We start from the raw sequence: 12,624 nt of genomic DNA, 5'->3' as shown, positions 1-12,624 counted from the left end.
AAACATTGTTGTACATCTGTGTTAAAAATAGTCAAGTTCAGAACACTCCACTACTTCTGATTAAACCTAATAAACTTCTCACTTTGACATCTGGAACAAAATAATGCAAAACCAATTGGGAAATCTATTTAAACGTCTTAAAAATACAAACAGAAAGATTAAACATTGTTGTACATCTGTGTTAAAAATAGTCAAGTTCAGAACGCTCCACTACTTCTGATTAAACCTAATAAACTTCTATTTCAGTAGATGAAGAACTTTTGGGAAAAGGTTACTGGCAAAAGTTACCTTTTAAAGATATGTCACAGTTACCAAGGGGAAAAGATGGGGGGCAGGGATGGATAAGTTAAGAGTTTGAGATTGGCATATGCACACTACCATATATGGAATATATGGTCATTAGGGACCTATCATATAGCACAGGGAACTCTGCTCAATGTTCTGTAATAATCTCCATGGGAAAAGAATCTAGAAAAGAGTAGACAGATGTGTATGTGTAACTGAATCACAACTAACAAAACACTGTAAATCAACTATACCCTGATGTAAAATTTAAAACTTTTTAAATGAAAGATATGTCATGAAATAATCACAAATAAAATAATGTCTGGAACATGCCTAAACATAATCACATAATCAGGAGAGGGGATGAAAAGGTGGGAGAAGAGATGAAACAACTGGCCAGGTGTGTATGTGTACTGTTGCATCTGGGTGACGGGTAATGGTGCTCAGTGTACTGTTCTCTCCTGTATTTGTTTGAAATGGTCCATGATTTAAAAAGAAAATAAAGATGGTGATTACAAGACTGTGTGACTCTTTCAGAAGGGACAGAACACTATCCTTAAAAAGGTAACTTTTAACATATGGAAACTGTATCTCGATAAACCTGATACTAGAAAAACAGAAAAAGAGAAAACTGTTCCTTCCTTGGAGCAGAATTAAACCTTCCAGAAGTGAATTCAGGTTTTAGAGAATCTCAATATATTACTCTGAAAGGCTTTACGGCTATAACCCATAAGAATTTTCATTTTAAGGCAAAGTGTTTAGTTTCAAAAGAATATGCTAATCATAGACTAAGAACATATCCTAGGCTCTGTAAACAAGAATTGACAAGAAGATAATTCAAAAGATTGGTTCTTCTTTTTTGTATGGGGAAGAACCCTTAAATGCAGACAGAGAAAACACTACCTATATTTCAATAAAGAGAAAAAAAAAAATACACAAATGCCTTGTCACATACAATTATCTCAGTTTTCCAGTTATTAACATACACACCATGTTAGAGCACGGAAGCTCCCTCCCATGAGGGGTGGGTGGATACGAATAACCGAACAGCAATCTTCCAGAGACATTCACCAGCAGTTACCTGCGATTTCTTGCAAGCGATCTTCATCAATGTTAGGGTCAAAATCACTTCCCAAGACATCCGTACTCCACGTCTCACTCACTGTTTCTGATATATCCCTGTCATCCGTCAGTCCCATCATGTCACGGATTTCAAACTTCCGGAGCTTATCATCAAGATTATCCTGCGTGGTAGCTAGCAAAAGCAAAATTAAGCACTTTAAAACTCACAGCATAGCTACCATTTTTAAAATCAACTTTAAAGAACTTTATGTGTTTGAACTCCAAGTTATGTATTTGAACACGAACATTCAGCACACAGTACCAAAACACGGAATTATTCCCTCATGGATGTACTCTTTCCCTCTCTGAACCAAGCTCAACATATGTCCTCCCCCTTCTGGTCAGTTACTGTCTCCATGTCCTCAGTAGTGTGACACTGTTCAAGAATTGGGATATATGCCCCCTTCTTCGAATTTGGACAGGCCTGGTAACTTGCTCTGTCTGAAAGGATAAAGAGGAAGTGAGCCAGTTGCGAGGTTAGGCTTCAAGAGATCTCACAAGCATCTGCTCTCTCTCATCCTTGCTTCTGCCCCGAGGACAAGCTGAAACCAGCTTTTTAGGGGAGCAGGAACCACACGAACAAAGGAAAGGTCATCCTAGACTAGCCAGCTCCCCACTGACCAATAGACGCCCAGCTAAAATTAGCAGAGCTCCCTACTTTGACTACAAGTGATCCAAGATGCATGAGGGTCCAGATTCGATCAGGGAACTGCATCCCACAAGCTGTAACTAAGGGTCCTTCGTGCTGCAACCAAGACCTGGCATAGCCAAATAAATATTTTTTACAAAGAATACCAGAATCACCTAAAAGGTTTGTTAAAGAAGTGATATTCTTTCAACTTCCATCTTAATATTATTTTAGGTTTCTGCTTTTTGCAGAAAATTTAATCCTAAATAACACAGTGACAAACTGATTCAGTAAAACTCAGCCTTACTTTTATTCAACCCACATGTAACCTGACTGGCAACCCTCTTTTCCCTTCTAAAAAGAGATTAAACCATGATTTCTAGAAATGAGACATGGGAAATGCCTTTTCTTTTTTTTTCCTTTTTTCCTAACTCCTCAGGTGATTTTTACACCCACTGAAGTCATTGCCTCAAATCCAGTTGAGGGCAATAAACATTCCCATAAAATCCACCAGTGATCTTTTTCTACAAGGACAACAGGGATCCATCTGCTTTTCATCCTAACCTCACATTATCACCCTACTTGACAGTTCCTGAGAGAGTACTATGGTTTCCCAGCTTGCTTATACTATTAATATTACTTTACCTAGAGTATCTCTAGTTTCAGCCAATGCCAATGCCAGCCAGGCTTCAAGGCTAGTATTTTCTCCCTATAAGCTTTTCCCTACACTTTAAACCACATGTATTTCTTACCCAGAACTGCCAATGCACTTTTATGATAATTTTAATCATTTGCCTACCATTTTCTGCCTATTCTAAGTTCCTTGAGCCCTCAGAATTTATCTTAGCACCGCTTAAAATTGTAATACTACAGAACTGAAATACCAAGTATCACACAATTCAAGCAATTCATTTTAGTTCTTCTATGTAATTTAAGCCTAAATAATCCACTTAGCAACTAAACACTTTTTTTTTTCTGACTCCACCATGCAGCTTACAGGATCTGAGTTCCCCGACCAGGGATTAAAGCAGGCCATCACAGTGAAAGTGCCAAGTCCTAACGGCTGGGCTGCCAGGGAATTCCCAACCAAACACATTTTTAAGAAATGTAGGAACTATGAATAAATGCCAGTTTAATGGTCATTATATAATCAACTGAACACAGCCAACTCACAGGAAAACAGATTGCTTATTCTGTGACCAGGTAAATTCTCTGCTACTTGAGCAACTGAATTCAACCTCACTTTACCTTGCTCATGCTCTAACAGCTGTAGAGCTTCAACTCCATTACTCCCAGAAGGTCCTGCTCCAAGCTCTGATACAGATTCCCCCTCCAGGTCTAGTGAGGACACTGAATTAGAACGATTTGAAGGACCTAGAGAGACGTTTATACTGTGAGTGAACTTTACAAGACAGTCATGAGCTGCCATGTACTGTTTCATGCCTTGATAAGAAAATAAAAGACTGATTAAAGTGCTTTTAGTGCTGTTACACCCTAAAAATAAACACACCCTTTAGCCAGAAATTCTGCTTTTAGACATTTATCCAAAGGAACTAATCAAACTCCATCTAAGGTTGCTTGTTGCAGGACTTCTTATAATGTCTAAAAAGTGGAAACAATCTACTTGTGTAGTCACAGAAGAAAGTTTAAATATATTATGAGAAATGCTCATTTGAAGTTAAAGAAAGTAGCCATTAAAAACTATGTTATTTAAGAATGTTCAATTACAAAGGGAAATGTTATTGTTACACTGTTAAACCAAAAAAGCTGCAAAACAGCATAAGCCTAATTTTGCTGTAAATAAACCAAAATGTTAACTGTTATTAATAGAAAGATAAGGTTACAGATGGTTCAATTTTTTCCCTTCATTTCATTCTCTAGAATGAATGTACATTACTTACATTTTTAAAAGTGAGGGGGGAAAAAGGAAAAGTTATTACTGTTTATGTTATCCTAAAATGTTAATCAACTTGAAACTCTTCCATTAATAAAGCTTGTCCTTGCACATGGAATTACATATTCTCACTTTACAATCTTGCCTTTTTATTTCCTTTTTAATTCCTATCCTATTTCCATTGTATCTTTCCGCTTCATTAAAAGGTTAAAAGTATACACAATGTCCTGAAATATTATGAGTCCATTTTTTCCATTTACACATGCATTAATCCCTCTAAAGGAGCTCTATAAGCTTTGGTATATTTTAATACTAGTGAAATAAAACTCGGTATTATTCAAGTCTCAATAAAGACATACATCTTCTCTACTTTATATGACCAAAGGTCTCTTGCCATCTTAATTTTATTCAGAGAAATCATCTTTACAGCCAACTGTTCGAGATCATTAGAGGAAAACTTCATTACTCTCCTTGGTGAGAGGCACAGATGGCATAATTATAATTTATAAGGCTCCTTTAAAGAACAGAAAACAAAATATTACTTGAATCACACAACTCCTTGAATGAAGTAACCCTTCACCTTCAGATATTCCTTCCAGATTATCACTGCACAGGGAGAAGCGCAAGGTTTTATCAGGTTTACCGTGGAGTTTGTTTTCATCAACAGGGACGTCTCCTTGTCCTCCATCCGAAAGCTGCATGTTGAGGACCTGAAAAATAAAACGCCATTAGTTTATCACAATGGAAAGATTGCTGATAAGAAAAACAAACCATGGCAAATGCATATTTAATTTCTTCTTAACATTAAATAATCGTTTTTTAACTAAAAACCCATTTACAGGGTCTAAGTGCCCCTGGGATGAAAGTATATCAAGAAGAACTGAAGAACTGAACCTATGCCTTTCCATGACCCCACTGATGTCAGTGACTCAACAGGCAATCAGCTGCCAATGGGCAGTTCAGGGCTGCAGGAATCCGAGGCTTCAGGGTCAGCGGTCTGTCCCTGATGGTTCAGAGGTTAAGACTCCCAGCTTCCATTGCAGCGGGAGTGGGTTCAATCTCAGGTTGGAGAACCAAAATCCCTCATGCTACACAGCATAGCCAAGAAAAAAAAAATCTAAATTTCTTAAGGTTAATAGCTATAAGTGTGTGTAACAATACAATCATACCTCATTTTCTGACATCATCCCTGGAGTAAGCTGGGGACCTGTTCCTAAGGAAATGACCAACACCTCTTCCGGCTGCACCTCCTGGATGGTTTCTTGAGCTGATCCTTCATGGTCCATATGCAAGTCCATTAGCACATTAGTGCGACTTCTGCTCCGAGTTGCTAACAAAACAATTTCAAGTATGATCATTTACAGAAAAAACAAAATGAAGAAAATGGCACATTAATACAAAAATATATTTTCTATTAATGTAGAACACTTGCACATGCACAAAAAAAGACTGGTGAGAATGTGAATAAGAAGAAAATATATATGTCCTCCCAGGTACTCATCTAGTGACTGACACAAACTCTCCTTCAAAACTGATCCACAGAAACAATGATCCATGTTCACCTGACAGGGAGTGACAGATTACACCTGCAGAACAGCAAACACGCCTCCATCACTTTAAGACTTGGGGGTGACAAGAAAAGCATTATTTTATTCTTTTACCTTTTCAAGATATCTTCAACTACTTCTACAACATAATGACTTAACTGCCACAGGTCTCCCATACTCATAACTACACTCACAAGCATTAGAAAATTTCGTATGGAAATCTGATAGCCATACAAAGTTACACGCATTAATTAGGCAACTGTTAATAAAACAGAATCAAAACATTGTTTTTTCTGAACTGTATTAACCTCTTTTCAAAGATACAGAAGAGTTCTCTGAATACAGAGTTTCCTTTCTGCTTTATGGGAACAGTCTGAACTAACAAAGGATCTAATTATTTTGTGGTGCTTTTTCCCCTGTCTATAAGTAAATAAGTAATAGCTTTAGAAAGTATTCCATCCTACAGATCTTGTAAGAACTTTGGAAACTGAAAGATTTAGATGGTTTGTGACAAATTCTCTATGAGTTTCAGTCCTCTGTGATAAGCTTCAGTTTTCTTTCAGAGGCCATTACAATTCGATACAACTAGAATACTAAATAGATACTCTTTCTGTACAAAATAAAAAACACAGACAAAGCCAAAACACTCAATAATAACAAAAGCCTTTCACCTTCAGTTTGAGTGAAAGCTGACCTACTTGAAGACAGAAATATAAACAATCATGTTCTCTCCACAATGCTGTAGATCACTTCATCAATCACTCGAACTTTCAAAAACTCAAAGTACACACCAACTTCCACAAGTCTAAAACAGGTTTCACTCACACCTTTCTTCGCTGACTCTGTCTTCTCTCGAATTGTAAGCTTAAATTCAGCTTTATGAACAACTACATGAAATCTTACGGAATAAACTTTACAATTTGTAAAAATGCAAGTAATCAAAGTTCATGTAGCAATTTACATAAAGCAAAAGCAACATGCACATGGAGCACGATTTCATAAACTATTTCTTAAATAAAAGTTGTGTAAGAAGAGGAACAGCCTATTACCCACCAAACGGGGTTACTAGAGTAATATGAGCAGTAAGACTGGTGGCTGAGGAATCCCAGGCAGTGATGGCTGCTAACTGTTGTCCTGGGTTGCGAAGGCATTAAACAGAAAGAAAATCGACCCTCTGAATAACGGACATATCTCTTACAATAGGAAGTAAGTTCAACGACCAGGTCACACAACTGTACAAAATCACAACGGGCAAACATTTGAAGTTTACTTTCCATGATACTTTTCCTTTTATATAATGACACTTCTGAATGACAAGAAATGAAAGAACTAATGTACACGAGTGAATCATGGAAGAAAAAAAAATCTCTGGTTTACCAAACACCACTTGTTTCTTAATGCTAAAAAAAAAAACCCCGCAAATAAGACTATAATACTGAATGTCAAGTTTTACTTTTTTCTTTCTCTAGTTCTGAAAATTGACATTTTGGGATGACGAAAGCCAAAGACTTGAAGAATATGATGCCACATTCCTACTGATGTGTATGCTCAGTTATGTCTGATTCTTTGTGACCCCGTGGACTGTAGCCCACCAGGTTCCTCTGTCTGTGGAATTTTCCAGGCAAGGATACTGGAGTGGGTTACCATTTTCTACTCCAGGGGATCTTCCTGACCCAGGGATTGAATCCATGTCTCCTGTGTCTCCTGCATTACAGGTGGATTCTTTACCACTAAGCCATCTGGGAAGCCCAGTTCTTAATATGCTTGACAAAATAAAATGAAAGTTTTGCCTTATTTCATAAAATAGCAAAGATTTTAACTCAGTCATAAAAGATTGACTATTACTAATAATGAAAAATAGTAACTATATATTTTCAACTTTACCAATAGAAAACTTCTAAAATAATATTATTTTATTATATTATTTAGAACTTTATGGAAAGAAGAGGTCTACCTAATTCAAATAATGACCACTTAGAGCAAATCACATTTTCAAAATTGTCCAAGACACTGAAATATAAGTATACTGTAAGGGCCATGATTCCAATCAATTATGAAAAGTATGTCTAGATAAAGCTAAAGCCTACTGATGAACTTTAACTAATCTGGTGCAATATTTTTTTAATGTTAAAACCTGAATTACTCCCAGTAAAAATGAAGAGAAGAGCTTCTCCAAATTACTGAAAACTATACCCCCAATCACTAAGCAATAGCCTAGCCTAATAAAGAAACATTCAATTTAAAGGAAAGCCTCAATATGAGAAATTCTCTTTACCTATAGGCAACCGATTCTTTTTATTTGCTGGAGTGGCTGCTGGAGACAGCTGAGGAGTACTGTAGGGGGTCATTTCCAGACTGCTGCTTTTTCCCGGCTTTGCCTGCGGTAGATTTGCCAGTAAGTTGTCAAGAGCCATTCTGTCTTCTCTCAGTTGATCTCCAGACATCACACTCTTCATAAAATTCACCTGGCAAAAGTAAAAAGGACATTAGCTTGTGAGATCAATTTTTCAAACAGTGTATATTTCTCACACAATGTATTCATCCATGGGTCTGCCCACGTTTAGATAAATGACTTTTGAGGAAAAAAAATTCTATTACAGAATAAAGCCATTACCAGAGTAATAAGCTGACTGTAGGTTATATAAACCACAGTTCTGCTCAACCCTTCCAGGAGATTAACGGAGGACATTGGCGGGGTCTCCACTGCACGGCCTCCAATCACAACATCAAGGAAAGCAGCAACACAGCTCTGTTCAAACAGGAGAAAAAAACCACTGTGAAACACTCTCCCTTTAAAGTAAGGGAACAGATGGGGACACATGTACACCCGTGGCGGACTCATGTCAATGTATGGCAAAACCAACACAACACTGTAATTAGCCTCCAATTAAAATAAATAAATTTAAAACAATAAAGTAAGGGAACAAAATTTCTGATTAAGACAAAGAAGCACGTAGAAAGCTTTTCTTCTTGAAAATTATATTAAACCCAATATTTGAAAAAAATTAAACTCTATAAATTGATATAAAATAATCAACAAGATAGTCTGGTATGTGAAATAAACATGAGGCACACAGTACACACAGTCCTACCACTTGTAATTAGGAAAACATATTCCTAAAAATATATTAGGAATATACACATAGACTTCTTGAAGGACGCACAGAAGATTGGTAATATAAAGAACCTTTAGAAGAGGAAATGAAGGTTAGAGATCAGAGGTGGAAGGGAAACTTCACTACATAACCTTTGAATTTTAATCTAGGTTGAATGTACAGCCTACTAAAAATATGATAAATTTTTATTTAGTTAAATCAACTGAACAATGCCACGTTAACTTATGAAATCCATTTAAAATTATCAATCATTGCTGATTCATATATTCATAGACTTAATTTTGTAACAATTTTTAAAAATCGAACTTTAAAAAATAATCTTAACAGCTGTTTGGCTCTCATTACAATGGCATCGCCTCAACATTTCAGCAAGTGAGCATTAGTAATCTTTGATGACATCTTCCTTTAAATGCTACTGATCCAACATTGTATCCTCTACAGCCAAACCAAGCATAATTAAAAAGAATATTTAATTTATACATCACTGAGAGATAAGATTTAATAAAGAGAACAGTTAGGTTCACTAATATTTTAGCAGAACTTTCCATACAGAGTCCTTCACATGACATAGGATCCACTCTTACTTTGTCAAATTTTCCAAGGCTGCTCTTTGTCCGGGGATCTCCCTCTTCAGAGCCAGTCATTGCTAATTGCTGCAAAAGGCGGCCAACCTGCAACCCAGAACAGAGGTGGGAAGACGCAGGCTGGAGAGACAGTCCCCACTGTGAAAGCATCTCCATTCTACTCTAAAAATCTGTTTCATAAGAATATTCACATCACCTAACCAAGCATACAAAATGGGATCCCCAATAAAATATGCATCTTGACTCTGTCAGCTTTTACTATATTTTAAGGACTTCTGTTTTTTACATTTTTATTTATTTATTTATTTTTGGCTAGACTGCGTCTTCATTGCCGCACAGGCTTTTTCTCTAGTTGCAATGAGCCGAGGCTTCTCTTGAGTTGCAGTGCGGTGGCTTCTCTGGAGGCAGAGCACAGGCTCTAGAGTGCAAGGGCTCAGTAGTTGAGGTGCACGCATCCAGCTGCTTCCCAGCAAGTGGGATCTTCCCAGACCAGGGATCAAACCCGTGTCTCCTACACTGGCAGGCAGATTCTTTACCACTGAGCCACCAGGGAAGCCCACTGTATTTTATTATGTTTATACTGAGCTATAATGAATAAGTAGAAAATTTTGCTTTGTCTTTAATGCATATTATATCGACAATAGGAAATGAAGGTACATGACCTTTGTTTCTGCTGCTGTACTTACCGTATCTTTAAAAACTTAATTTGTAAAAGCTGACAAACTATCTCAAGTTATTATTAAGTACTTTTTTCTATAGTTCATAAAGTACTCAAGGTAAAACATTTTTTCTAGACTTGAAAGCAAATAATTCCTACAGAACATAAGCTGTTTTGAAAGTAAATATTAACTCTCAGAGCCGGATCCTTACTGCAAAAAGTGAACTGTTAATCTACTCTCTAAAGATATTTTGCTGAAAGTTATCATATAGCATCATCTTCAAATCTGGGACAATCCCTCTTTTTACTCATTTTGAAAGCATGTGATTCTATCTCTACTGGAATGACAAAAATAAAACTATAATGATGTTATCGTAAGAATAAATTTAGTGTTTCAGAGATGACAAAGAAATTCTAATTTTATTTTAGGGATGTCTATGTAATTTCTAAACACCCCAAAATGACAGAACTAATCATGAAAAAAAAGCTTATCATTAAAAAAATAATCATCCAAAGATAAGATATATGGTATTCCAAATAAACTCTATCTTCTTCACAGTATTTCTGGGAATAACATATAATTAAAAGAATCCCTTAAGAAATAAAAACATGATTTCAGTAGTTTAGATGATTAGGGGGGAAAAAAGTGCTAACATAGACCCAAAAATCTTCTTTTGAAAACGTTTAGGTCCAGAAGAGTTTCAGATTTCAAAATCTGGAGATTTTAGAAAGGCTGGTAACATACATACGTAACATGCCCAGTATTTAGGGTGGCATCCTATAATCAGATACATTAACATTCCCGCAGCAAAACACAAATACTCATTAACACGAAATGGACTATAAACAGCCTCTTGTTAGTTCAGGATAGGTTTTGCTACCAAAGGAAGTATAAAAGACCACCTCAGTTTTTAACCATTCTGAATTGTGAAATCATGGGAAAGGGATGGTGGCCTTGTTCTAGAAAATGGAATCATCTAAATATTTAAAGTGTGTGAGGACTCCATTTAAAAATGAACACAAAACTTAAGAAGCAAATATTTGGGACACTTTGGGGAAAAGAATGTTAAGAATATACGAACAATGTCATCATACTTTCCGTTCCCACCCCAATGCCCAATCAACTGGTTTCACACTGAATGCCCAGGAAAAGCATACCTGCATCAGGTTAAATCTCGCCACCTCATTAATGGGAGCGTCGGAGATTATTCCATACTGTTCTGGATTGACGACTGCAGGACAAATGAAGCAGGCCAACAGGAGGTCAGTGCACATGGCCCTGACCTCCCCAACTTCCAGTCTGTCTACACAGGAGAGAGTTTTGTACATCTGTGACACAATCCACCTCAGACTATGTGGGAAGCAGTAAGTGTTCTGTTTGAGATAACCAATAAATTTGTTCACCAAGGCCACAAGTTTGGCCTCATTGGAATCCACCATCTCTTGAACCTTCTGCCTAAACCTGTCTGAGCCTTTCTCTCCAAAGAGTTTTTCCTGTTGAGCTGGGGAGAACCTCTCAATCAGCTTGTTTGGGTCTGTCTCCAGGTGATCTTCGTCTTCAACAAGCAGTTGCATGATCGGCTCATGTAAAGTAGCTGTGAGGAAAAGTTTGGCAGAAAACAGTCCTTCAGAAAAAAGTTTAAATAAGATGCTGAAGGCACAGGTTCCTCTCCTCAAAAGTCTTCTGGGGTTGTCACTTTCTTTAAGTTCAAATTCAATCAAGTATCTCAACACCTGAAGGAGGTAGCTTTCATCTTCTTGCATAATGCAGTTGCCATAGAGAGAGGTAAAAACTGTGTAAATGACACTCTGTGTGTTCTCCTGATTAAGTTTCTCTCCAGCAACCAAGGAGGAGGCAATAAGACGAGGATTTTCCCTTAGTCGACTCAAGAATTCTCCATAAGCAGTCTCCTGAAATCCCAGTTGCTTATACCCATCAACAAACTGTGTGTCTTCCAAAATCTTAGCATGTTGGCAACATTCAGCAGGGGAAGCTTCAGCACTAAAAAAAAAAGAGCAAACAAGCAAAATAATAAAATTAACAACAATAATAATATAACACATATACTATACTGAAGCATGGAAACGTGAGTTGGTTACAGTCTCACCAATGAGATCACTAGGAATTGCTAAAATCTTTTAGACCACCAGCACCTGAATATGTAAAGAAAGTCAAAACCAAAAAGTACAAAGGAGAACAGATTTCTCATATTAAATCAGGTTCCATGAAAAATATTGAGAAATAACCGTTATTCTGATTTCTATCATTGAAGATTGTTGTTGTTGTTCAGTCGCTCAGTCATGTCCAACTCTTTGCGACCCCCATGGACTACGGCATGTCAGGCTTCCCTGTCCTTCACCATCTCCCAGAGTTTGCTCAAACTCATGTCCACTGAGTCAGTGATGCCATCCAACCGTCTCATCTTCTGTCGTCCCCTTCTCCTCCTGCCTTCTATCTTTCCCAGCACCAGGGTCTTTTCCAATGAGTCAGCTCTTTGCATCAGTATTGGAGCTTCAGCTTCAGAATCAGTCCTTCCAATGAATATTCAGGGTTGATTTCCTTTAGGAGTGAAGATTAGTCCTGCATTTTTTTGAATTTCATATTTATGAAATCATAGAGTATGTACTCTTTTATGTCTGTCTTCTTTTCTAGACAGTATACCACAGCGTCAGTATTTCTAAACTTAAAAACCGCTTCTTGAGGGACTTCCCTGGTGGTCCAGTGGTTAAGAATCCACACTTCCACTGCAGGGGGCATGAGTGCAATCCCTGGTTGGGGAACTAAGATCC

The 12,624-nt window shown here is 37.2% G+C and overlaps 1 protein-coding gene across 7 annotated transcripts in view; it reads right to left on the bottom strand.

Moving 5' to 3' along the window:
- The window catches only part of GAPVD1 (GTPase activating protein and VPS9 domains 1), a 75,132-nt gene that overhangs the window by 30,377 nt on the left and 32,131 nt on the right, over window positions 1–12,624 (bottom strand). For 4 of the 7 annotated variants that reach the window (XM_061433501.1, XM_061433506.1, XM_061433502.1 and 1 more), the window contains exons 3-10: window positions 10,993–11,836; window positions 9,177–9,263; window positions 8,091–8,225; window positions 7,752–7,941; window positions 5,099–5,259; window positions 4,510–4,639; window positions 3,284–3,409; window positions 1,367–1,540 (exon numbers count right to left, since the gene is read on the bottom strand). In XM_061433501.1, the coding sequence (XP_061289485.1) occupies window positions 1,367–1,540; window positions 3,284–3,409; window positions 4,510–4,639; window positions 5,099–5,259; window positions 7,752–7,941; window positions 8,091–8,225; window positions 9,177–9,263; window positions 10,993–11,836 (1,847 nt within the window). The remainder of the gene's footprint in view (window positions 1–1,366; window positions 1,541–3,283; window positions 3,410–4,509; window positions 4,640–5,098; window positions 5,260–7,751; window positions 7,942–8,090; window positions 8,226–9,176; window positions 9,264–10,992; window positions 11,837–12,624) is intronic. The other 3 variants (XM_061433504.1, XM_061433508.1, XM_061433505.1) reach the window with 1 other exon arrangement.

This window comes from Bos javanicus, chromosome 11, assembly GCF_032452875.1.
Source record: "Bos javanicus breed banteng chromosome 11, ARS-OSU_banteng_1.0, whole genome shotgun sequence".
NCBI lineage: Eukaryota > Metazoa > Chordata > Mammalia > Artiodactyla > Bovidae > Bos > Bos javanicus.
Note: the sequence above shows the minus strand (reverse complement) of the source record. Positions and strands in the feature narration are given on the sequence as shown.